This window comes from Lepisosteus platostomus, chromosome 6 (assembly GCF_059453375.1).
Source record: "Lepisosteus platostomus isolate fLepPlt1 chromosome 6, fLepPlt1.hap1, whole genome shotgun sequence".
Lineage (NCBI taxonomy): Eukaryota > Metazoa > Chordata > Actinopteri > Semionotiformes > Lepisosteidae > Lepisosteus > Lepisosteus platostomus.
In genome coordinates, this window is record NC_142616.1 from 67,519,296 (window position 1) to 67,542,938 (window position 23,643).

The window sequence follows — 23,643 nt, forward strand, 5'->3', positions numbered from 1 at the left end:
GTCAAATGTTCACAGCAACCCAGAGAACCGAGCTGGTGAGCCTGTATGATATCGGAGGCAGGAGTTTCGTTGGGTTGGTTTTTATTAAGAGACGTAGAAGACGATGACAATAAAAAAAAAGCACAACCTTAGCTCACCAACAATAGATCTGTTAGAGCAATATATATATACAGCATCTTAACTTTAAAACAACTACATTCAAGTAACCACAAAGATTTACACTCATCCAGAACAGCACAGGCTCCCTCTCTCCCTCAAGTCTGCTTCTCCGGATCATTGTTGCAGCCCAGTAAAACACTTCACCGACCCAGCTCCCGGTCCAGCAGAACCACAGGTTCTGCACGGCACCGTGCAGGACCGCACCAAGAGAGCTCCAGCTCGGACAGTTGGCCTGGAAACAGTTCAAGTCCCAGATGAAAGTGGAGCTGGGACCCCTGTGCTCTGACGGACCTGTGCCAGCGTGACACCCCAGCAGGGCTCCCCAGTCCTGCCCTAGTGTCTGCTGACTGAGCTGTTACTCAGTTCAACACTTGATTGAAGCTCAGTAATTATTTAAACACCAGCTGACTAACTGAATGCTCTAATCCCACATTTAATTAGTTCAATTAAATCACAAAAAGGAACAGAAAGATTTGGAATCCTGGTCTATAGCACAACTGAACCCCCCTTTTAAAATAAATTATACAGATTGTGGGTACAACCCCCCACACTCCAGCAACACAGAAGACAGGAGCTAGGACAGTGGTCCTGTGTATACCAGGAAAAAGACAACTGTCCACTCACAGGGCAGGGCCTGCTGACCACGGTCTCTCTTACACAGCCCAGAGCCCACTGGCACACAGGACACTGCAGGAATAGGGCAGAGCCCACTGACCACTGTCTCTCACACACAAGACACTGCAGGAATAGGGCAGAGCTCACTGACCACTGTCTCTCACACACAGGACACTGGAGGAAAAGGGCAGAGCCCACTGACCACTGTCTCTCACACACAGGACACTGCAGGAATAGGGCAGAGCCCACTGACCACTGTCTCTCACACACAGGACACTGCAGGAATAGGGCAGAGCCCACTGACCACTGTCTCTCACACACAGGACACTGCAGGAATAGAGCAGAGCCCGATGACCACTGCCTCTCACACACAGGACACTGCAGGAATAGGGCAGAGCCTGATGACCACTGTCTCTCACACACAGGACACTGCAGGAATAGGGCAGAGCCCACTGACCACTGTCTCTCACACACAGGACACTGCAGGAATAGGGCAGAGCCCACTGACCACTGTCTCTCACACACAGGACACTGCAGGAATAGAGCAGAGCCCGATGACCACTGTCTCTCACACACAGGACACTGCAGGAATAGAGCAGAGCCTGATGACCACTGTCTCTCACACACAGGACACTGCAGGAATAGGGCAGAGCCCACTGACCACTGTCTCTCACACACAGGACACTGCAGGAATAGAGCAGAGCCCGATGACAACTGCCTCTCACACACAGGACACTGCAGGAATAGAGCAGAGCCCGATGACCACTGCCTCTCACACACAGGACACTGCAGGAATAGAGCAGAGCCTGATGACCACTGTCTCTCTCACAGGCTATCCACAGCACAAGCACCAGTCTGTCATGTGAAGCTAAAACCCCGATCAGGGTGGAGCCAGTTTTAAGGAATAAGATTTCATGGTTAAATGGCTCCTAGACAGAGTCTTTGCTGTCTGGAAGCCGTTGTAAAATTTTAAATTCTTTGGGGTATTTTAGATGGTTCCCCCTCCAATAGGAGCACAGAGTTTGGGAAGAAAGGAGCAAATCGTGGTGTTGTTGGTCCTGTCTGCCACCACCCCAGCACGGTGTGGACACACACACACACACAAACACACAAACACGCACACCTGGCACCCTCAATTCCCTGGCATGCACAGAACAGTAATTACCAGAACAAGATTGCTGCCATTAAGACGAGGCCTGGGTCTACGCTAGGTACATTACAATCACGTTACAGTACAACATTATTATTTTATATTTTTTCTTTAAAATTTGATCTGTAAGAGTAGTAGATTATTGATCAGATTTACATCTGGGCCCTCCCGCCTCCCCCACACAGGTGTGTAACACTGGACACCAAGCCCTACTCCGTCCCCCAGCGCGGTCCGGTCCGGTCCGGCCCAATTCCGGCTGCCCCTCACTTCTCCAGCATCACCTCCATCTTGGGGTTGATGAAGGAGAAGCCCTGGAAGGCCATCTGGTCCATGGAGTCGATGAAGTTCTTGTCGCTGTGGGACAGGCGCGGCTTCTCGCCCAGGAACTCCCTGTCGAAGTTGCTGCAGTCGTTGGGGGCTTTCTGCAAGCGCACACAGAGGGGGTGGGGTTGTTAACCAGCCAGCCAGGCGCAGACAGGAGCACCAGCAAACCTCAGAGAAGGGGTGCCTGAACACCCCATTTCTGAAGCTCTTCCCAGCCCTGGCAGCTGCTTCATCGCCGTCTCTTGGAAACCTACTGAGGATTATGTGCGTAATGCACTTGTCTCCCTACAGGTGGCGCTAATCTGTAACGAACAGGACAAAAGCAGCGCAGGAAAACCCTTGAAGAGAGACGTTTCAGGATGAACTCCCCTCCTGGGGCAAATCACAACGTAACAGCCCCTCCCACTGGACCCTCCTCCAGTTGCCAGGGGCACCCGAGACCCGAGCTGGACGTGGGAGGACCTGAGCAGACGCTGGACAGCGCGGGGTATGGGGTGCCCACAGTCGGGAGAAATACTATGAACAAGTCATTACAATTAACTGGGCTCCTCTCTGAACGGACCATCTGCTTGGAACTGAAATAACATCAGGTCAGCCGTCGCAGAACGCCTTCAGTATGAGCTTCGTGCGCTTGTTCGCAGACGAGCTGCAGACAGGCGCAGCCAGCTCGTGAGCTCGGCTCTGCTGCTGGGAGTCACCCCGGTACCACGGGCCATCGGGGAGAGCGTTTCCCAGGAAACGAGGAGACGGGGGGGGGGGGGGGGGGCAGGAGACAGCGGAGCCACACGCCTTTCCTGCCGTTTCGGACCGGCCCCGGCTGTGCTCAGGGGCTCGTGAAAACCGAGCGGTCCAATGACGTCGTATCGGGCAGGCGGGCGAAATGTCGGGGTGTCACCAGCGGGCGCAGCGCAGGGAGCCCCGTGCCACAGGAGCCCAGGAGAACGGGGGGAGAGGGCGGGGCGGGGCGCGGCGCGGGACGTACCACTTTGGGCTTGAAGGGGGGCTCCACCTCCTTCTTCTCCAGGGCGTTCCAGTTGATGGTCTTGAAGAAGGGGTGTGCCTTGACGTTGCCCGTGATGCCCAGCCTCCGCGTCGGGTCGCGCTCGAACAGCTGGCAGGACGAACACACACAGTGAACACGCGGGACGCCGGGACACAGAGCCGACAGCCCGGCGGGAGGGCCGGCGGGCCGGACGGACCTTCTCCAGGATGTCCTTGGACTCCTTGGTGATCCAGCGGGGGTAGTGGGGCACGTCCATGCGGATCGACTCGAACAGCTCGTCCTCGTCGTCCCCGTGGAACGGCGACTGGCCGATCAGCATCTCGTAGAGCAGCACGCCGAACGACCACCAGTCCACCGAGAACGAGTACTTCTGACCCAGCAGGATCTGAGGGCGGGGAGAGACGGACACGCAGACTGAGCGCCCGGGCGCCGGGACATGACCACAGCATGGCAGTCCGGTCCAGGTCCGGTCCAAGACCCCCCCCCAGCGCCGCCCGGGCCTGCCCCTACCTCGGGTGCAATGTAGTCGGGCGTCCCGCAGAAGGTGGTGGCCCTGTTCTCTCCTAACATGTTCTCCTTGCACATGCCGAAGTCAGCGATCTTGATGTGGCCGTCCTGGTCCAGCATGACGTTGTCCAGCTTGAGGTCTCTGAGGAGGGGGGAGGGGGGAATGGGATGATCGAGCTGATCTGCACCAGGGCCCCCCGTTCTCAGGCCTGGGGGCGCCAGAGTGTCCAGCTCTCCTCTGGACCCCCAGGACAGGACTGGACACCCTGCACACACACTGACCCCCCCCAGGACAGGACAGGACTGGGCACCCTGCACACACACTGACCCCCCCCTGGACAGGAATGGACACCCTGCACACACACTGACCCCCCCCCAGGACAGGAATGGACACCCTGCACACACACTGACCCCCAGGACAGGACTGGGCACCCTGCACACACACTGACCCCCAGGACAGGACAGGACTGGACACCCTGCACACACACTGACCCCCCCCCAGGACAGGACTGGACACCCTGCACACACACTGACCCCCCCTGGACAGGACTGGACACCCTGCACACACACTGACCCCCCCCAGGACAGGACTGGACACCCTGCACACACACTGACCCCCCCTGGACAGGACTGGACACCCTGCACACACACTGACCCCCCCCCAGGACAGGAATGGACACCCTGCACACACACTGACCCCCCCAGGACACGTCTGGACACCCTGCACACACACTGACCCCCCCTGGACAGGACTGGACACCCTGCACACACACTGACCCCCCCCAGGACAGGACTGGACACTCAGCAGACGCTCTCACACCGACGCCCCCAGGGCAGAACGGGACACCCCTACTCTCAGTCAACAGGCGAAGTCCACACATGCTTATGTCTCACACACACAGGGGCAGGATTTTGGGAATTGTGGAAAGGGTTTTTTTCCCCCCAGACCAGGAATTTGCAGGCTCATCGTGAATTCCTCTGATGCCCGGACCACAGCCCACGCCTGACGAGCAGTGTAGCTTCGGCAAACGCTGAAACCGCAAGGCTTACGAGACGAATCCGCGTGAGCCACCGGGCTCATGTCACAGGAAGCCTGAACAGGGTCTCGGCCCTCTGTGGGGGTCTGCGGAGCTGCGAGCTTCACAGACGAGCTGGGTCGCTGGGGCGGCGCCCCCAGCAGGACAGGTGTGGGTATATGACAGCCCAACACCCCAGCTCCAGCTCTGTGACTGGTTGCTCCAGTAAGGAGAAGGGCTAGATCAGGGCACGACACGTGACTGCTGAAGCAGAATAAAAGTACAGCGCCCGCCCGCAGACAGAGCTGTCAAGGTCCTTTACTGGGACAAACACTAAGAACAAACCACATTCCCAGTCTGCCACCCATTTGAAAGACTCCCTAAGGAGCAGCATGAAGACGGATGCAGGAACCACTGCAGTGACAGGAGCTGGAAATCCCATCCTCCCGCGATTAAGAACTAGACTGGAGCGACTCCGAAGACCCCGTGTGCCTCCAGGAGCAGGGCTGGGAAGCTCCGCTCGGGGCAGCCTCACCTGTAGATGATCCCTTTGGAGTGCAGGAACTGCAGGCCGCAGATGATCTCGGCGGAGTAGAACCTGGGAGGAAAGGAAAAATAAAGACCGTCAGGCCCCCTCTCTGCCGCGCGCCGCGCCGCGCTCCGACTAATTGAAGAGGACGTTTCCAACAGCGCAGCGCTTGAAACCAGCCCCCCACGATGCCATCGTTAGCCACCTGCCGGGCCCGCGGCTTCTAGCCTCGCTGCCGCGCAACACCGACCCCCCCGGCGCCGGTGCCGTGAGCCCAGGCCAGGCTGACAGGCCAGGGGCGCACAAAGCCGCCCAACGCCGGGGTGCTCCAGCAGCCAAAAGATGTTCTTTACCCCCTTTTACGACGTGTGCTGGCTTCACCACTGCCGGTTTCACACGGGACCCCCCAGCCCAGCTGGTGCAGCGGGTGGCAGCAGACAGGCCGCTGCGGGACGCGGGTGCGAGCCGCTCTGTGTGGAGATCTCCAGGCGCACACAGGGGCGAGACGCGGAAACAGCCGCGATGACGGCGTCAGAACCGGCAGCTGTGTTTCTGCCTCCGGGAGGCCCCACCCCAGCCCAGTGTGGCGACGGGAGCTATTTTTATCGCTATCTGGGTCAGAGCCTCCCCCGGCGTTACCCCAGCCTGGGCGTCCGGCTGGCAGAGCGGCTCTGACTGAAAGGCTCCGCTGTGGGAGCGCGGGGGTCCGGGCCCGGCAGCAGCTGCCCCAGGGCACTGCCACGCTCCAGACTCCCAGCTCTCTGCCAGCAGCTCCTCCGAGAGGGACGGGGCTGTAATCGATCAATCGACGGCTGACGGGACTGTCTCTCCTGCGGCAGCCAGACTATCGCTCTTTTAAAGGAACTGACTGCACAGCTCCTCCTCCAGTCTCCTGCAGTTTGCCGGCCAGCGCACCACAGCCCAGTCCTGCTGCTGGATGAGTGTTGGAAAAGGCCTGCGCTGTCCGACCTGCGACCTTTACCTCCCCCCCACCCAGTAGATACACTGCCCCCTACAGACGCACTGCGGAGCTCCGAGCTCTGTGTGCACGCAACCCCTCGCCGGACTGGGGCTCGACAAACCGCAGTGAAGAGGCCATAAGGAAGACAGCAGGGGGAGAGACAGAGCGGCTGTCTGGCTTCAGTGCCGCAGCGCAGGCCACCCCTTGATGCCACTGTCTCTCCAGCACGCAGCGGAGCTCCTGGCCAGCCCGGCATCGGGCCGTCAGGACCAGGGGGCCGAGTCACGTCAGCTCACACGCCCCCCGCTAGCCTGGGGAAGGGACCGGGCTGCTTACACATCTCCGTGAAATGCCCCCCGGCGTCCATCCGGAATGCTGCTAAATCCCGGAACTGACACGAGCAAAGCCTCCTGGGATACTGACTTCCCGAGTCAGGTCCCAGCTCAGCAGGTTCTTCCGAGAAGGACATTCCTTCCTAATCCTCTTTCCCACAACGGATAATTAGGAAATATTTTTGTTTTAACTGCGGACATCTGTACCAGAGGTCTGACAGAGAGAACCGGGCCCTCGCTGCACACTCACGTCGCTCTGTAGAGGTCGAAGCGCCCCTTGTCCTGTATGTGGAACATGAGGTCGCCCCCGTTCAGGTACTCCATCACAAAGAACAGGTGCTCCTGTTGGAGGACAGGGAGACCGCACAGTTAGAACCACGCACACACGCGCATGTATGTACGCACACACGGAGAGGCGCACACATGCACATGTATGCACACGCTCGCACACACACATGCATGTATGCACACAGAGAGGCGCACACACGCACATGTATGTACGCACACGCTCGCACACACACACGTATGCACACGGAGAGGCGCACACATGCACATGTATGTACGCACACACACGCATGCATGCACACGGAGAGGCGCACACATGCACATGCAAATGTATGTACGCACACGCTCGCACACACACATGTATGCACACGGTCACGCATGTATGCACACAGACTCACACACGCGCACAGCCGGCGACGATCTGAGATAAGAACACAAGGAAGGGGACACACAGCAGGAGGCTCTGAAGAATGAACCTTGGTGTCGGGAGAGCAGGCTGACGAGAGGATCCAGTAGCTCACTGATCCCAGGGCCATGGCTTACCGCTAGCTGGCCCGAGGCCAGGGCGTACCTTGGTCTGGAAGGTGCAGTACAGGTGTGTGAGGAAGGGGTTGTCCCAGGCCAGCGCCAGCACTCTCTTCTCCACCATGGTGCACTCCACGTCATCGTCCATCAGCACCACATCCTTCTTCAGCGCCTTGATCGCGAAGTACTCGCCCTTCCCGCGCAGCTCGGCCAGCAGCACCTGAGAGACAGGGCAGGGGGCGGGTCAGGAGCTGTACAGAACCGGATGGAAGGCGGCGCAGAGCCCTCCCCCAGCGGGGAAACTGCAACAGAGCCACTGCTCTCCTCCACAGGCCCAAGTCTTCAGCCTCTCGCCAGCCTCGCGAGACTGACGGCACAAACGCACGACCAGGAGCCCCCCGAGGAAAAACACGGAGAGACAGGCCCTGGGAGTCCTGACGGGCAGAGCGTGGACAGAGCGGACACCAGTGTCCATCACAGGGCCGGGGGCGCGCTCACCTTGCCGAAGCTGCCTTTGCCCAGCACCTTGTGGAAGACGAAGTGGTCGCTGGTGACCTTGGAGAGGTGGGTGATCCGCGAGGGCGCGCGGGGCAGGCTGCTGCCCTCCCACAGCTTGTCGTACGGCGAGCCATCTGCTGCAAAGGAACAACGCACACACACACTGTGACAGCGCCTCCTACAGGCCCACAGAGCACTGCGGTCCTGCTCTTCCCAGCCCCCCCACCCTCCAGGGAGCACCAGCTGAATCTCTGGAAGAGGAAGCTGCCGTGCAGAAGAGACGCTTTCTTCTGTTCCACGGCCTCTTCACTGGATTTATGCCCTTAAATGTCCATGTGTCTGTCTGCTGCCCAGTTCCCACAACACAGGGAAAACAAGGAGGCGTTTACTGGAGGGTGAGCAGGCAGGAACAGTCAGGTTTCACGCGACCTCCAAACCATTTTTTAGGACAAATTGGGAAGAATGCTTTGGGCATAAAGCTTTGTGCCAAACAAAATGACTGCAGACCACAATGAGGTTCCTGTGCTAAAATTAACTTGGCTCTTGAAGCTCTGTGCCAAGGAAAACGAAGAAGCTTTGAGCCTCCCGATATCGTCCAGGCCCAGTGTGCCGAGCTCGGTCCCCAACGCCCCCCCAGCACGCCCGAGCTCGGTCCCCAACGCCCCCCCCCAGCGCGCCCGAGCTCTGTCCCCAACGCCCCCCCCCAGCGCGCCCGAGCTCTGTCCCCAACGCCCCCCCCCCCCAGCGCGCCCGAGCTCGGTCCCCAACGCCCCCCCAGCGCGCCCGAGCTCTGTCCCCAACGCCCCCCCCCCAGCGCGCCCGAGCTCTGTCCCCAACGCCCCCCCCCAGCGCGCCCGAGCTCTGTCCCCAACGCCCCCCCCCCCCAGCGCGCCCGAGCTCGGTCCCCAACGCCCCCCCCCAGCGCGCCCGAGCTCTGTCCCCAACGCCCCCCCCCAGCGCGCCCGAGCTCGGTCCCCAACGCCCCCCCAGCGCGCCCGAGCTCGGTCCCCAACGCCCCCCCCCAGCGCGCCCGAGCTCGGTCCCCAACGCCCCCCCCCAGCGCGCCCGAGCTCGGTCCCCAACGCCCCCCCCCAGCGCGCCCGAGCTCGGTCCCCAACGCCCCCCCCCAGCGCGCCCGAGCTCGGTCCCCAACGCCCCCCCCCAGCGCGCCCGAGCTCGGTCCCCAGGCTTGCAGCTCACCGGTAGCGTCCAGGCCCGAGGTCTTGAAGTCCTGGTAGATGCCGATGTCCGACAGGTTTGACTCGGACCTCCTGGTGGGTTTCTGCAAAAACAGAGCTCGTGATTAAAAACACGAAGGAAAGAATCAAGACGGTCTGAAAGCAGGACAGCGAGTGCGAGCTTCCGGTCCGAGAGAGGGGCGCGGAGTCCCGGCCGACAGGACAGCCGCCCTCACAGGTCCCAGGAAAAGCAGGCTTGCAGGCCAGCCGCGGAAGTCAAGGGGTGCGCGGAGCTCCGGCTGGACCGCGCCTCGACAGTCCCGCCGGCGCTGGGCCCGGGGTGACTTTCGCTGCCGGAGGCGAAACAAGCGGGGAGCGAGGCGGGTCCGGGAACCGTCCCAGGGGTCTCCCCGGAGCTCCTACTGCAGTTCACAACGGCAGGCCCCTGCGAGGGAGGCGCTGCAGAAGTCAGACCACAGCTGCAACCTCCTGCTTCCCAAGGGCCAGGGCTGCGGACAGCAAGCTGGGAAACGCCGAGGTGCGCGGAGGTGGCCTGAGCCGCGCTGCCGTTAGCGGAGGCGGGGGCGCAGACAGGGCGGCAGAGCGAAGCCTGATCCCGCGGGGCTCCCCCAGGGCTGCTCGAACCCGGGGCGTGGTGCTTCGATGTGACCAGCTCCTTAACTCCCATACGGATCCCGCGATTCACCGGGTCCTGAATTAAGGAGGTGGTCATCGCAAACCCCGAGATCAAGCGTGCTGGACGGGCCGGAGCTCAGCAGTCCTCGCCTTCGCCTCCTTCAGCCATCAACAGCAACTCGCAATGGAGCTCGATGGGACTAGAAGAGGCCTGACTGCACTGACTGGAGCACCCCGCTCTGGGGCGGAGCTGCTGCTGCTGACTGAAGGAGGCCTGCCAGGAGCCGGGCCGGGCCGTCGGAGAGCTCGGACACATGCTTACCGTCACCACAGTGTGCTTCTACACTCACAGGACGACACGGGAGGAGAAAAGAAAAAGGTTTCAGAACAACGCGTGCGGGCTACTGCGTCAGAGTGTCCCGGGGGACTGGAAGAGAGTGTGGTTTTCATACGGCGCGGTGTGATGACAGCGCCTGAGCTGGGGATAAGGATGGGAAACAGTGAAAACCACCACTGCCTTCAGAGGCTGTTTACCCAGGTATTCCTCTGCTAACTCCCTACGAATTCAGGCCTTTACATGAGCACCTGAGTGACCTGAGTTATCTATTTGAAGAAGCTTGAGGGATAATGCGCTGTTCGACATGAAGCACGTCCTTTTGTCTGTTTTGTGTTGAGTTGCGGGGCTTTTGCATCCAGTCTGCTTTTTCAGCAACTATTAACGGTCGACGAGTGCTTGCGGAGATTGGCTGGAGAGTCACCTTCTGTCCATGAGCATGTCATCGCACCGGTGCGCCGGACAAATAAACTGGGCCGAAGCAAGTGAGGGCGTGAAGCACAGGGCTCCCACGCCTCCCTGTCGCCTGGCCCCCCCGGGCCCCCCCACACCTGCGCCTGCAGCCTGTCCGTCTGCTCACCTGGCTGACTTGGGTCAGAGCCTCGGCCAGCAGCTTCTGGTTGATCCCGCAGAGGTTGGCCACCTTGGTCTGGCACTTGTGGTGCACGTTCATCTGGCAATCTGTGAGGAGAGAGCCCAGGGCATGCTGGGTAGTGAAGCACGCCGGCACGAGTGAGGTCACAGACACCGGGGGGGCAGGGGCAGAGCTGTGTAGCACCCCCTCTGGGGGTCTACTGCCCTTTGAAAAGGGAAAGACAAACTGTGAAGGCTGCGAGCCGGGGCTACAGTATGAGACCTCCACTCAGGGGGTCCACCTGGGGCTACAGTATGAGACCCCCCCCCTGCCACAGACCGGGACAGTCACTGCTCCTCCTTGCCCAGAGATGCAAGCTCTGGGCAAGGAGGAGCTCCTGGGAACTCTCCTAGGAACTCTTCTCCCCCAGCAGCCCAGTCGCAGGCACTGCCTGCCTCTTGGTACCGAGAGCTGCTGGGAGCTCTTGTACGAAATGAAACAACGCCAAGCCCTTGCCAAAGTGAAGGTAGGGATGGTAAAATCAAGACACTCAGAAGCTGCTTCAGCAAGGTTTAGTAGACCCCTTCCAAAATCTACAAAAAAATCCACATACAGTACATGCTTTGCATTTTTAATCAAAGCTGAAGTCTATAAATGTATTATTTTTGGCCTTAAATTAATTGTGGGTCGAGTCATTTCACTCTCACTGAAGTTTAAAAGCGTCTCCTCGGAGCCGAGACTTAATTACCGCTGGTGTTACACCACTGGAAATCGGCAGCCTCTCAGAACTACAGGCCTGCTTTCACAGCAGCGCGAGCCAGCGTGACAACTGAGCTCAGGGCGTGTTCCAGCCCAGGAACGCACGAAGCTCACGGGGAGATCTGGAGAAGGGAAGGTTCAGAAGGCCCGAGACCACTCCCTGCTCCGCCACAGCCCAGAAGAGACCTGCCGGTCTCCCTCCTGTCTGGGCCTCTCAGTGGTGAAATAAAACTCTTTTACAGCAGGGCGTTTCCAGACACCAAAGACTCTTTACAGGCAACAGGAACTCTCAGCGTTTAAAAACAGATCTTACATGAGCTAATTATTCATCCAATTAGAGTCCCAATTAGACAAGAGCACTGTGGGTGTGGGAAATCGTGACACACCAGCAATGCCACACGACAACCCCCCCCCCCACACACACACACCTCCCCAGACTCATGCCCTACCTTCACACTTCAGCCCCTGCTTGACGAGCCCCCACAGCAGGCTGCCGCAGTGGTCGCAGAAGGTGGGGCTCATGTAGTTGTAGTTCTTGAAGCGGTGGGGCATGTCGATCTTGAAGCGCTCCTTCTGGAACTGCGGACAGGGGAGACGACCCATCAGCCCCCCACTCCTCCCAGAACCGGTTTCGGCGCCCCGTCTCTGCTGCAGACAGGGCGGCGCTAGCGAGCGGCGGAGGGCGGCGCTTACCACGGTGTCCCTGCTGTTGGTGGCGGTACCCGTGCACCTCCCGATGATCTTGTCGATGCACTTCTTGTGAATAGCAGCGTTGCATTCTTCATCACAGACACACACAAACAGAGCAACACGTGAGACACAGCCGACGGGGAGAACGCTTGAAAGCCTTTAAGAATGAGGTCATCTAACGGGCTTGTTCTTCGGACGGGACGGGTTCGTCTCTCAGAAGCTCGGCTTGGCGTTAAAGCCGATACCTTGGTTTCTTTCAAGTCACAGCTGGTGAGATCCTAGACTACTGAACAGGCCAGATGGCCCCTCTTGTCTGTAGCCTTTCTCATGTTCTCAGGTGTGGCCAGCTCTCTGTAAACCGAGGTTCATTCTCAAGAGCACAAGAGCAACCTTCCAGGTTCTGGCAGCGTTTCCTTGCAAACCCTGACTTCACCCATGTGAAGTCATGTGCAGATGTAAGGGAACAATATTGGAGACTACAGGGAGATCTCTCCAGGAGCTCGGGTGAGACCAGGGGGCACAAATCCTTCCACCACCACTGCACGTAAACAGCACATGAACTGCACCAGGGGCAATTGTGCACTCTCGTCCCAATGCCTCCAGCTCCTGACTGCACCACAGCTTGCTTGTGCTGTGACCACACATGCCTGCTCACAGGTGTTTCCAGGTGAGACCAAAACGACTCCCTTGAGCCCATCTGAAGGGTGTGGGGAGTGCATGTTTTTGGGGGAGGGTCAGAGGTCAACAGCTTTGCGGATTCTAAGATCTCCAGTAAATTCAGGGAAGCCCAAGATCTCTAACGATCGCAGCCGAAGTCCAGACTCTGCATGAATCCAGTAAATACAGCCTTGTTCTTGCAGCCCGATGCAAGACCCCTGACCTAAAGCACCACTGCAGCGCAGGACTGAAGATTATTGAGATCAGGGGCTAGTGGACTAGCGGATGATGACCACTGGGCAGACGGGTCAATACTGGAAAACACACTTACGTCGGCATTTGTAGCCCTGCTTATTCAGGCCCCTGCGGATCAAAGAGAGAGAGGAGACAGGTCAAAGGACCGCACGTGTTGCCCTTCGATCGTCCTGAAGGCGTGAGCTCTGCCAGCCGCAGGAAGCGCCTTCGAGCAGCGACAACATTGAGCGGCTCTTTGTGTGGCGGCTGGGCAGGGAGAGTCGGCGCTGGCGGGCCGCAGCACAGATTGCTCCTCAGCTCCTCTCGGTGCGGTTTCGGCACCCGAGAGCTCAGCAGCTTCAGATTTCCGCTGCTCTCAGCGCGGCTGCGAAGGGCCTGGCCAGCCCAGCACACTGAGGATGAGCACAGTAGGAAGCTGAGACACACGCACTCTCACGCACACACACACTCACAGGCACACACACTCTCACACACAGCAACACACGCACTCTCACAGGCACACAGGCACACAGGCACACACGGACACACGCCCAGCCACACATGCACTCTCACATGCACACACAGACACATGCACAGGCCTGTGGATGCACCACCACACAGAAGCCCACACATGCACACACCCACATGCACACACGTGTGGATGCACCAGCACACAGAAGCCCAGACACGCACACACACCCACATGCACACACAGACACGCACACACGTGTGGATGCACCAGCACACAGAAGCCCAGACACGCACACACACCCACATGCACACACAGACACGCATGCACACACACGCACACACGTGTGGATGCACCAGCACACAGAAGCCCAGACACGCACACACCCACACGCATGCACACACACGCACACACGTGTGGATGCACCAGCACACAGAAGCCCAGACACGCACACACCCACATGCACACACAGAGGCGCACAGCCAGCAGCTGCCTGGGGCCTCTCAGCGCTGCTGGACTCTGAAGCAACTTCCCCCTGCACACAGAGAGGACCCCCCCCCCCAGGAAGGCGCAGCGTCACGTCATCGCGAGGCCCAGTCGGCTCTCCGGAGGGGCGGCCTCTCGTCACATTAACCACCTCTCCTTCAGCGGCGAATGCTGGACAGTTAGATCGTCCCCAGGCGGCGGCGACACCAGACCAGCACACAAGCCCCCAGCGAGCCAGCCCCCCCGGCCGCCCGGACACCCCCGAGCCCCTCCAGCTGCCGCAAGACAGCGGGCTCCTTCCCAACGCGCCCCACTGGCCCCTGCACGGTGCCGTGTGCAGCCCGAGGAAGAGAAGGGGGTCGGCTCAGGGTCCCAGTGTGGGGTGGGGGCTCAGAGGGACCCCTGCGGGGTCGCTCTTACCAGACGAACTCGCGGCAGACGGAGCAGAAGGTGGGCTGCCGGAAGAAGGTGGCGATGAACTCGTGGTTCTTGATGAAGTGGACCTTGGCCTGCTTGATGGCGCCGCGGCGGCGGTTCAGCGTCAGCGCCCCATCCTCCTCCTCCTTGATGGACTGCTTGCTCTCTGCGGGGGGGGGGGGGGAGAGGGTCACACGGTTTTCTCTCAGCCCATACGATGCAGCAGGCGCCAGTCAGCAGGTCAGTCCCTGTCCTGTCAGCGCAGTCAGGTACGGGCGCGGACGGCGCCGATCGCCCGGTCAGGCTTGTCGAACTAAAATAATAACGTTACTGTTCTAACTGAACGGCTGCGGATGCTTTGCTAACTGTGACTGCTCTGGCTGCGGTGTGATCGATAGGTCACGCCAATAAAGCCTGTCGGAGAGACAGAAAGAGTGAGAGAAAGTGAAAGGGAGTTAAGTTTCTGAGCTGCAGCCGTTTAAAGAACAGTAATTATTTCCTGTTGTTTGCTTTATGCTTCAGCGATGCGGTGATTCACTGATCCCATTAATGAAGTGAATCTGAGAGAGATGGGCGGGTGAGAGGGAGGGGTCACCCAGAGGTCATTCACATTCTCTCAGCTTCCCCTCCGAATGTTTCTCAAAACACGCCAAGCAGGTGGGAATACTTCCAGGGAACGTCACCAATGAAATCGTCGGATCCAGCGGATATCTTCCCCCCCCCCCAGTCCCACCCCCAGTCCCACCCCCAAAACACCCAGATCTAGAAAAGCAGAATTCGGGGAGGCCCCGGCCTGCGGACTGGGCAGCGCCCAGAGGGGCTCATTCAGAAGCCTGCTCTGCCCTGGGGCTCCAGGGAACCCCTCCCTCTCCCTCAGCTCCCTCACGGGCCCTTCCAGCTCTCGCATCACGAACCCCGTCGGTCCGTCGCCTGGGTAACCCCTTTCCCAGTCCCTCTGTGGTCTCGACCCCCCCTGCGGTGGCTGGTCTGTAACCACTGTGCCCCCGAGTCGTGCCTGGGAGCAGGTTACCGGACCCGGGTTCACGCGCTCTGGCCTCCACTGAGCGCTCGTCCCAGCGCACACCCCCCAGTGCGTCTCACGGCAGCGCCCCGATCGCACGGGCTGGGGGCAGGTTTCCCGTCTCACCGCCAGCAGCTCCCACACAACACGCCCCCCCCCCCACACAAAACTCCGCCGGGTTATCTGGGCCTCCAACCCATCTTTTAAAAGACCCGGAGGGAAAAACGGGTGCCGTTTTCACTCCTTGCAATTCCTGCTTTCCCACCTGCTCGGCGCCTTCAGGAAGCAATCTGCCCTCATGAGGAAAAGCTGCGGAAACCGGTCTGAACGCGAGCCGGTCCGACAGCAGGAAGGGGATCTGGAGCAGGCCGGCTCTCTCCGCGGCGCCTCGCGGAACCTCGGGAGGCTGTCAGAATCCCCCCCACATCTGCTCGAACACATCCAGCCTCTCCAGGGGCCTCACTGAAGCCTCCGAGCTCACAACCCAACGAAGGAATGAGCTCGCTTTCAACAGTATGTGCACCGAGGCGAGCGCATTCTTCCAGCACGCATGTCCTGTGGTTTGTCGGTTTCGCCCCGTGTCTCGCTCGTGTCACGCGGCTCCAGGGTGGGGGCAGTTTGAGGAAGGGATTCATTTGGGGGCTTTGAACTAACATCCCCGGCTGCTCCTCTCTCACCTGTGTCCGCGTCCTCCAGGAAGAACTGCACGGCCATCATCACCTTGCCGGTGGGCTGCAGGTCCACCTGGGGAGGAGACAGAGCAGACGCCAGTAAGCACACGCCAGTATCCTGGGTGGAGTGGCCGCAAGCGTCTCGGGCAGGTGTGTCCGGGGGGGGGAGGGGGGGGGAACAGGGAGCCAAAAAGGACAAAGATGGAGAGGAACAGAGGGTACAGATCACAGTACGAAAGACGGAACCTGGCAGAGAGAGTGATGGAGAACCCAAACCCCACCTCCTAGCCCAGAACCCCGCCCCCTTACCCAGAACTCCGCCCCCTGGCCCAGAACCCCGCCCCCTTACCCAGAACTCCGCCCGTCCATTTCCCTTCTTGCAGCGCTCGGCGAGGACGGACACGCCCACCGTCACCTCGGAGATGGGCTCCTCCGCCGTCTTCATGAGCACGATCTGGATGACCCGCCCCTCGTAGATGTGGGCGTCGAAGCTGGACTTCCAGGCCGGGTACATGGTCGGCTTCTTCTGGATCAGCGTCTTCCCCCTCTCTGCAACGGCCGGAAGCAGAACCAGAATCACACACTGGGCCACGGCTGGGGGGGGGGGGCAGGGGACAGTGGTGAGAGAAGGAACTGCAGCACGTGCACAAGCCCAAGAGAGCAGACACCTCAGCAGTACCCAATCACGCAGCCACCAGTGCCAAGAGAGAGGCTGTCCAGACAAAGCCTCGCCAAACACCGCCGTCTTCTTGCCTTTTGGAGAAATGGCTGTTGTGAGGGTTGGTGAGCAGGTAAATTTATCCACTTCAAAAACAGTGCCTTGTTCAAAGCACCCAAACTGTGCGTTTTAGGTCTACTTTCCCCACCTCGCCCTGTGTGGAGTTTAATTTCAGGTCCTCTCTAGTACAGCATCTCCACCGGGTGCAGAGACAGAGAGAAAGGAGAACGTCACCCCGTCTGCGGGAGACAGAGACAACGTCTTCGTCGTGAACTGTGGAGCCACTCGGGGAGCCCGACAGTAGCTGCACCCCGGGGCCCTGACCTAGATTAACACCCTCGCACTCCACCAGCGGACTCCTCCACTTAAACAGCAGGCCTGCGAAGGTTTCTCTCAATACTGTTACCAGTCATGGCATTTAAATAGAAATTACCTGGCCATGACAACAGAGGGCTAATGGTAGTGTGCACACCCTCTTCAACAACATCCGCTGCCACCCACCTACAGTCAATGACAGTCAGGTACGGCACAGCAGCAGCCAAAATCCCCAATGGCAGTCAGATCACTGGGCATCTGCCGTCCTCAGACTGCAACACAGACACACAGACACAGACACACAGGGACCAGCCGTCCTCAGACACACACACACACACAGACACACAGGGACCTGCCGTCCTCAGACTGCGGCACACACACACACACACACAGGGACCTGCCGTCCTCAGACTGCGGCACACACACACACACACACACAGGGACCTGCCGTCCTCAGACTGCGGCACACACACACACACACAGGGACCTGCCGTCCTCAGACTGCGGCACACACACACACACACACAGGGACCTGCCGTCCTCAGACTGCGGCACACACACACACACACAGGGACCTGCCGTCCTCAGACTGCGGCACACACACACACACACAGGGACCTGCCGTCCTCAGACTGCGGCACACACACACACACACAGGGACCTGCCGTCCTCAGACTGCGGCACACACACACACACACAGGGACCTGCCGTCCTCAGACTGCGGCACACACACACACACACAGGGACCTGCCGTCCTCAGACTGCGGCACACACACACACACACAGGGACCTGCCGTCCTCAGACTGCGGCACACACACACACACACACACACACACAGGGACCTGCCGTCCTCAGACTGCGGCACACACACACACACAGGGACCTGCCGTCCTCAGACTGCGGCACACACACACACACACACACACACACACACACAGGGACCTGCCGTCCTCAGACTGCGGCACACACACACACACACAGGGACCTGCCGTCCTCAGACTGCGGCACAGACACACACACAGAGGGACACAGACACACACACACACAGGGACCTGCCGGCCTCAGACTGCGGCACAGACACACACACACACGGACCTGCCGTCCTCAGACTGCGAGACACACACACACACACACACACACACACACACACACACACACACTACAGGGGTTGAGCTGCTCAGTACTCTGATCTGAATCTCGGCTGAGAGCCGGGCAGCAGGGAGGGGAGAGGCGTCTTGCCCATCGGCTATCCCGCCGCCACGGGCCCCGGCTCGGGTCTTTCCTGGGGCGCGGCGCTCTCACCCGTGCTGAGGGACTCCTTCATCTTGATGGCGCAGAAGGGCGGCTCGGGCAGGGGGGGCTGGGCGCCCAGGTCGAAGGCGTTGAAGGCGATGCGGAGAAAAGGAGACATCCTGCTCCGTACACGCTGCCCTCCTGCAGGGAGAGGAGTCACGTCAGCGCAGGCCGAGAGGAGGGGGAACACAGGCGCACCGACACGCCTGCACGGCCTCCGCTGCGCCCCGGCACCCCCACAGGCCCCCCACCTCTCACTCGTGCTGTATCTTATCGTGCGGCTCTGGACGGTGATTTTGTGCCTGGAAAGTTTGCCACTGCAAAGGGATCGAATACTACCGCAATCCTGACTGATCTGTTTACTTGTTTTGGCTTTCTGCGTTCGCCACGAGGAGTAGGTGGTGTCTGTAATAAACATCATCGCTGTCAGAGTGTCGGATGATTTGTCACCCTGAATGTCAGCCCACCTCTCCGGGTACAGCACAGAACCTCCCCTGTGTACACAGAAACCAGATGCTGTAAATATTGGCACTTTATATACCAGAGCCTCTCTCTCTCTCAACGGTGTTTCGGCCACAGAACGTCCTTCCGAGAGAGCCAGGTGTCACTGACCCCAGCCCTCAGCCCCAGACTGGCCGGCTGCCGCACACGACTTGAAATCGCTCTGACCGTTTGGACTTGATCATTTTTTAAATTTCGCTTCGACTGCTGCCAAAGCATGTCTAACCTTTAAAAGGAATGGGGACGGAGGGGTAAAGGGCTCTGTGCCCCCTGGAGAGCTGAGGTTATAGACTGAAAGGCAGCCCCCACACTGCACGTTCGGATGAAAGCCCCTTGGTCACAATGCTCATAGTTTCACGATGATGTCAACTTAACACCCTGAGCACAGAAGCCTGGAGTGGTAAATATTAACACTTTACATACATGTGTCTCTTTCCCCACTGTAGTATTTCATTGACAGGAGCTCCATCAACGTCAGTTAATGCCCGGGACCCGGACAGGCTACCAGCCAGCGAGACACAGGGCCTGCTCCCCGACTGGTGTGCAGGTAGGCAGGTGCCTGCAGGTCTCAGGTGAGATCACAGCGCCGGTACCGACGGGACGGGACACTATACAGAGCCTGGCGCCAGGTTGGGGCCAGCCTGGGGTTCGACGACAGAGCCCACATCTTTCACGCTGCCTTGAGTGGGCCGGGCGGAGCAGTGGCTTGAACCGGGCGTGGTTCTGACCCAAGGGATGGCCCAGCAGAGACGGCAACGGAGGTTCATTCTCAAGCCCGTCCGACCCGGCCTAAATGAAACGTCTAGACTCTAGAGACAAAGATCTCGGACGTCTTCGCCTAGGTGGTCACCCAGCTTCCTGTGCGGTTTCACAGCTTCCTGCACGTGACGAGACCGCAGCGCGCTCCAGCAGCCTGAGCAATGACACAGGGGCAGCGTTTCCTCTCGGCGCCGCTGCTTCGTGTACCCCAGAGGTCTGTCCAAGAGCTCGCTGTTTTCAAGGCAGCAGCAGTCCCCCCAAACTGGAGCTGGGAATCTGGACTCGCATGATTGGTGATGGTCTAGATCTCTTCAACTCTGACCTGCTTTTCCAAAACATGTTGAAGCAGTTCTCAGTTCTCAGTTGTCAAGAAGCTCCAACAGAGAGGAGAAACATGCATTCTTCAGCTTTCCTATCATTAGATTTTACTTTCACAGGGGTGGCCTGTCTTAAAGACATTAGCCAAAATTCACTACTTCATTACTCTGCTCTCATCCCCACTAATAGCTGATGTGTGGTGAGTGTACTGTGAACACTATGGTGGGGCTGCACACAGGTGGGGGTGGAGGGGATCCCCCTTCCCTGTAAAGCGCTTTAAGTGGAGTGTCCAGAAAAGCGCTATATAAGTGTAAACAATTATTAAATCATTATTAAAATGGAAAAAGCTTTAGAATGAATCTTTAAGAGCCCTGGTTGTCAGGGGCTGCTGTGTGTCTTATCACCTGCTGCCTGAGGTGCATGCAGGGCTGCTGACAAGTCCCAGCAGACTCCCAGAGCGCCGTGCAACTGCCAGGAAACTGGACACCAGCCGCTGCCCCGCCTTCACAGTGCGATTGGCCCCGGCCTGCTGTCACTCAGCTGCCTCTGCCACGTCGCCAGACACACACACACACGTAGCCGCGGGCGCACGCACGCACACACACAGGTGGAGCACAGAGGCTGCCGAACACATTCCTTCCACTCCGCTCCTTTCAGGAAGCACAATGGACACACGAGGGTTTCAGCAGCTCACAAGCGCTAGCTAGGACACCGCAGAAAGGCACGCCTTGTGTTCCTACTGACCCTTTTTCGTTTCTTCTGAACTGAAAGCCACAAGTAAACCGCCATGGCACGATTGCCACAGCCAAGGAGGGCAGAGGGCAGAGGGCAGAGGGCAGAGGGCAGAGGGCAGAGGGCAGAGGGCCCCTCGAGCCACCGCTTTTCACCGAGCAAGCAGGCGCTGCGAACGGGCGGGGCGCGGGCTGCTCTCTCGGCTTGCAGTCTGGGAGTCCCGTCACCCTCCCTCCTTTCCCCTGCTCTTCGGAGAGGGCTGGCCCTGCTTCCCGCCTCACGCCCGACAGCCACCGGAGAGAGGAGAGCGGATACGGAGCAGATATAGCGCCCCGACGGAGCTGCTCGGCCCCTGCGGCCCGCGTCCAGCGCGGGGCACACAGGGCAGCGCGGAGCCGACGTCCGACGGCCCGCCGGTCACCCCCAGCCAGCGCGATCCGAAACCCGGCGCCCGCAGGCCGGTTTCACAGCCGCGGTGGGTCCGAACGTTCTTCCCCCATCCGGTAAAGAACGACTCTTCCCCCCACTGCTCTCCTGCTCACTCACGCCCCCCTGCAGAGCGCCCACTCTCACTCCCAGCATGCACTCCGACTGGCCCCCGGCGCTGCCTAGCACAAATTAGATCAGGAGAGGCGATTCCTGGAACTTCGTTAACTACCGCTCGCTTTCTTAATTAGTATCCAGATCTCCTGCACGCCATACATCTCTGGGCGTCTCACATTTCAGAGAGTCTCACAGCTCAAGCAAATATGCTGCAGCCCTGCCCCAGCAAGCTCGAGCCAGTCCAGTCGATACGAGAAACTGGGCACTTCCGTGCTGTTTACACACAGCGACACACCCAGCTGCCTGGACACCGGGGGGCTGCTGGCTCAATTTCTCTTTCAACGCTCCTAACCTGTATTTCAGTCCTGTAGCATCCAGATCTCAATCTGCTTATGGAACAATCCTCCCCCTGCCCTGCAGGACAGGTTGATCTACTTGAATAGGAAATAAGAACCGAAATCGTAAACCAGTGGGGCAGCATAATCAAGCTGCAGCAGGCCGTACAGAAACAGTGCAGAGTGAAGTAAAGAGAAAGGGCAGTTGGCAAAGAGCACATGACTTCCAGCGCAGTGAAAGAAAGCGTCCAGTGTTGTATTCCGTCGCTCGATTTAATCACTGTCAGCTGGTCTGCCCGATTTGTCCCGTCATGGATTGACAGTGTTGTGCGAAAGCCCACCCACACAAGGACAGACTTGTTTCAGCAGCTGTGGAGGGGCCAGCGACTGACAAATACCGTCCAGCCTCTTGCATTCGTCTTGGGAAACAACGTTCCAGCTTCAATCCAGAATGCAAGCGGACGCACCCCTCTGCCCCGGTCTTCTGCGTAGCGCTCGGACTTCGGATTTCTATCCGCCAGCTGGTTGCATGAAACGGTGTCCATTTTTCGTTAGCGCGAGCTGAAGCACAACCCGTACAGCAGGTTTTAACAAAAAGTGTATTTCTGGTGCTGTCCGTACTGGACTTTAATGCTCAGCGTGTATTAATTATGTGTCATGGACCTTCACGGACTGTAACTTAATGACTCTCGAACCACTTGACCACAGTCCTGCCCTGCGGTGCAATCAGAGAGAGCCGAGTTTCCAAACCTCACAGACCCTTCAGCGGTGGTTTAGCTCCTAGTGAATGGGACGACACGTCCAGCTCGATTCCTACAAAGTCTGGGTGCAAACTCATGAATTGGGAATGGAGTTCTCCATCAGAATAAAAAGTAGCTCATCATGCTGGCTGAGGTGGATAGAGCACAGCCTCGCTGCTCAACAACACCTCATACATCATGTACTTGAACAGTTTCCTGCTTCCTATACCGATTATCGAATGTTTAGTTAGATTAAGGCGCCTACAGGAACGCCTGCTTTATAATGCCTGAACTATAGGCCACAGGCTCTGATGGCCACATGGTGCAGAAAAGCTCCAGCCTGCATCTGCCCCTGTCTCTCTGCAAAGAAGACCCACACAGTCATCCTCGGAAAGCACCCACACTTCCTGAACAACAAATTAAATCAATTCAGATCTGAAGCCTATTTTTTTTTTTTGCTGGATGGAAAGTCTGACTTGGGCTGAGCGCAGACTGACGCGCCCCAGCGCTGGAGACGGGGCCTGAGGCCCGAGGCCCGTGGCCTGTGGGGAGGACAGGCCCGGCACCGGACCCCACGCACACGGGTCCGACAGAGCTTCCAGGCAATCTCTGCCACTTTCTTTCCGAGCCCCTTTACGTCATCAGCAGCCGGGCCTGTCTTTAGCTGCCTGTGGCCGGGACACTCCAGCGCACGGCCAGGACACTCCAGCGCACGGCCAGGACACTCCAGCGCACAGCTGGGCTCGGGGCTGCCGAGATGACCCCGGGGTGGGGGGGGACACTTCTGCACACAAAGAGTTGTGGGAGCGGGGAACATGCCACCCGCCCAAGGTGCTGAAGCCGAAACCCTGGCTGCTATGAAGCAGCTACTAACGAACAAAAGGACTAGATGGGCCGAGCGGCCACCTGCTGTCTGGGATTTTTCTCAGGATTAGTGAAATCGGACGAAACCTCAGCGGAACGTTTCACTTGGTTCAGCTGCGGCTCTGGAGTCACTTCAGGAAGGCTGCCCCCCCTGCTTTCCTGTAAGAGGGGGAGCAGGGGGAGTGAGATTAGGGGTGTCAAACAGTCCCCAGCAGTGCAGTTTGACACTCCTGCCGCAGAAAGGCTGTTAGGGCTCCCGGTGTCACTTGATGACAGGGTGCTAGAAACCACAGCGCCGTGATGCACTCCTGCGGTGGGGGGGCTGCAGGGGAACGACAGGCGCCACCGAGCTCAGGCTGCAGCAGCGACACAGGGCTGAAGATCGAACAGGTCCGATCGCGCAGGCCTCGGCACACGCGTGCACGCTCTCCGCTGCATCCCGCACAACAGGTCCTGCAGGTCCGACTCCCTCCGGCACGATGTCTCTTTCCCCC

At 59.1% G+C, this 23,643-nt stretch overlaps 1 protein-coding gene across 7 annotated transcripts in view; it reads right to left on the reverse strand.

Annotated features, from left to right (window-relative positions):
* Positions 1–64: 64 nt before the first annotated feature.
* Positions 65–23,643, reverse strand: part of prkcdb (protein kinase C, delta b) — a 29,206-nt gene continuing 5,627 nt past the window's right edge. Inside the window, exons 2-19 of one of the 7 annotated variants that reach the window (XM_088637173.1) lie at positions 18,367–18,498; positions 16,380–16,579; positions 16,037–16,103; positions 14,342–14,504; positions 13,064–13,095; positions 12,079–12,164; positions 11,835–11,964; positions 10,633–10,733; positions 10,041–10,058; positions 9,105–9,186; positions 7,905–8,041; positions 7,453–7,626; positions 6,847–6,938; positions 5,310–5,372; positions 3,762–3,900; positions 3,448–3,636; positions 3,231–3,359; positions 65–2,346 (exon numbers count right to left, since the gene is read on the reverse strand). In XM_088637173.1, the coding sequence (XP_088493299.1) occupies positions 2,188–2,346; positions 3,231–3,359; positions 3,448–3,636; positions 3,762–3,900; positions 5,310–5,372; positions 6,847–6,938; positions 7,453–7,626; positions 7,905–8,041; positions 9,105–9,186; positions 10,041–10,058; positions 10,633–10,733; positions 11,835–11,964; positions 12,079–12,164; positions 13,064–13,095; positions 14,342–14,504; positions 16,037–16,103; positions 16,380–16,579; positions 18,367–18,475 (2,070 nt within the window). In that variant the 5' untranslated portion in view covers positions 18,476–18,498 and the 3' untranslated portion in view covers positions 65–2,187. Of the gene's footprint in view, positions 2,347–3,230; positions 3,360–3,447; positions 3,637–3,761; positions 3,901–5,309; positions 5,373–6,846; positions 6,939–7,452; positions 7,627–7,904; positions 8,042–9,104; positions 9,187–10,040; positions 10,059–10,632; positions 10,734–11,834; positions 11,965–12,078; positions 12,165–13,063; positions 13,096–14,341; positions 14,505–16,036; positions 16,104–16,379; positions 16,625–18,366; positions 18,499–23,643 lie in introns of all 7 variants that reach the window. The other 6 variants (XM_088637170.1, XM_088637169.1, XM_088637175.1 and 3 more) reach the window with 6 other exon arrangements.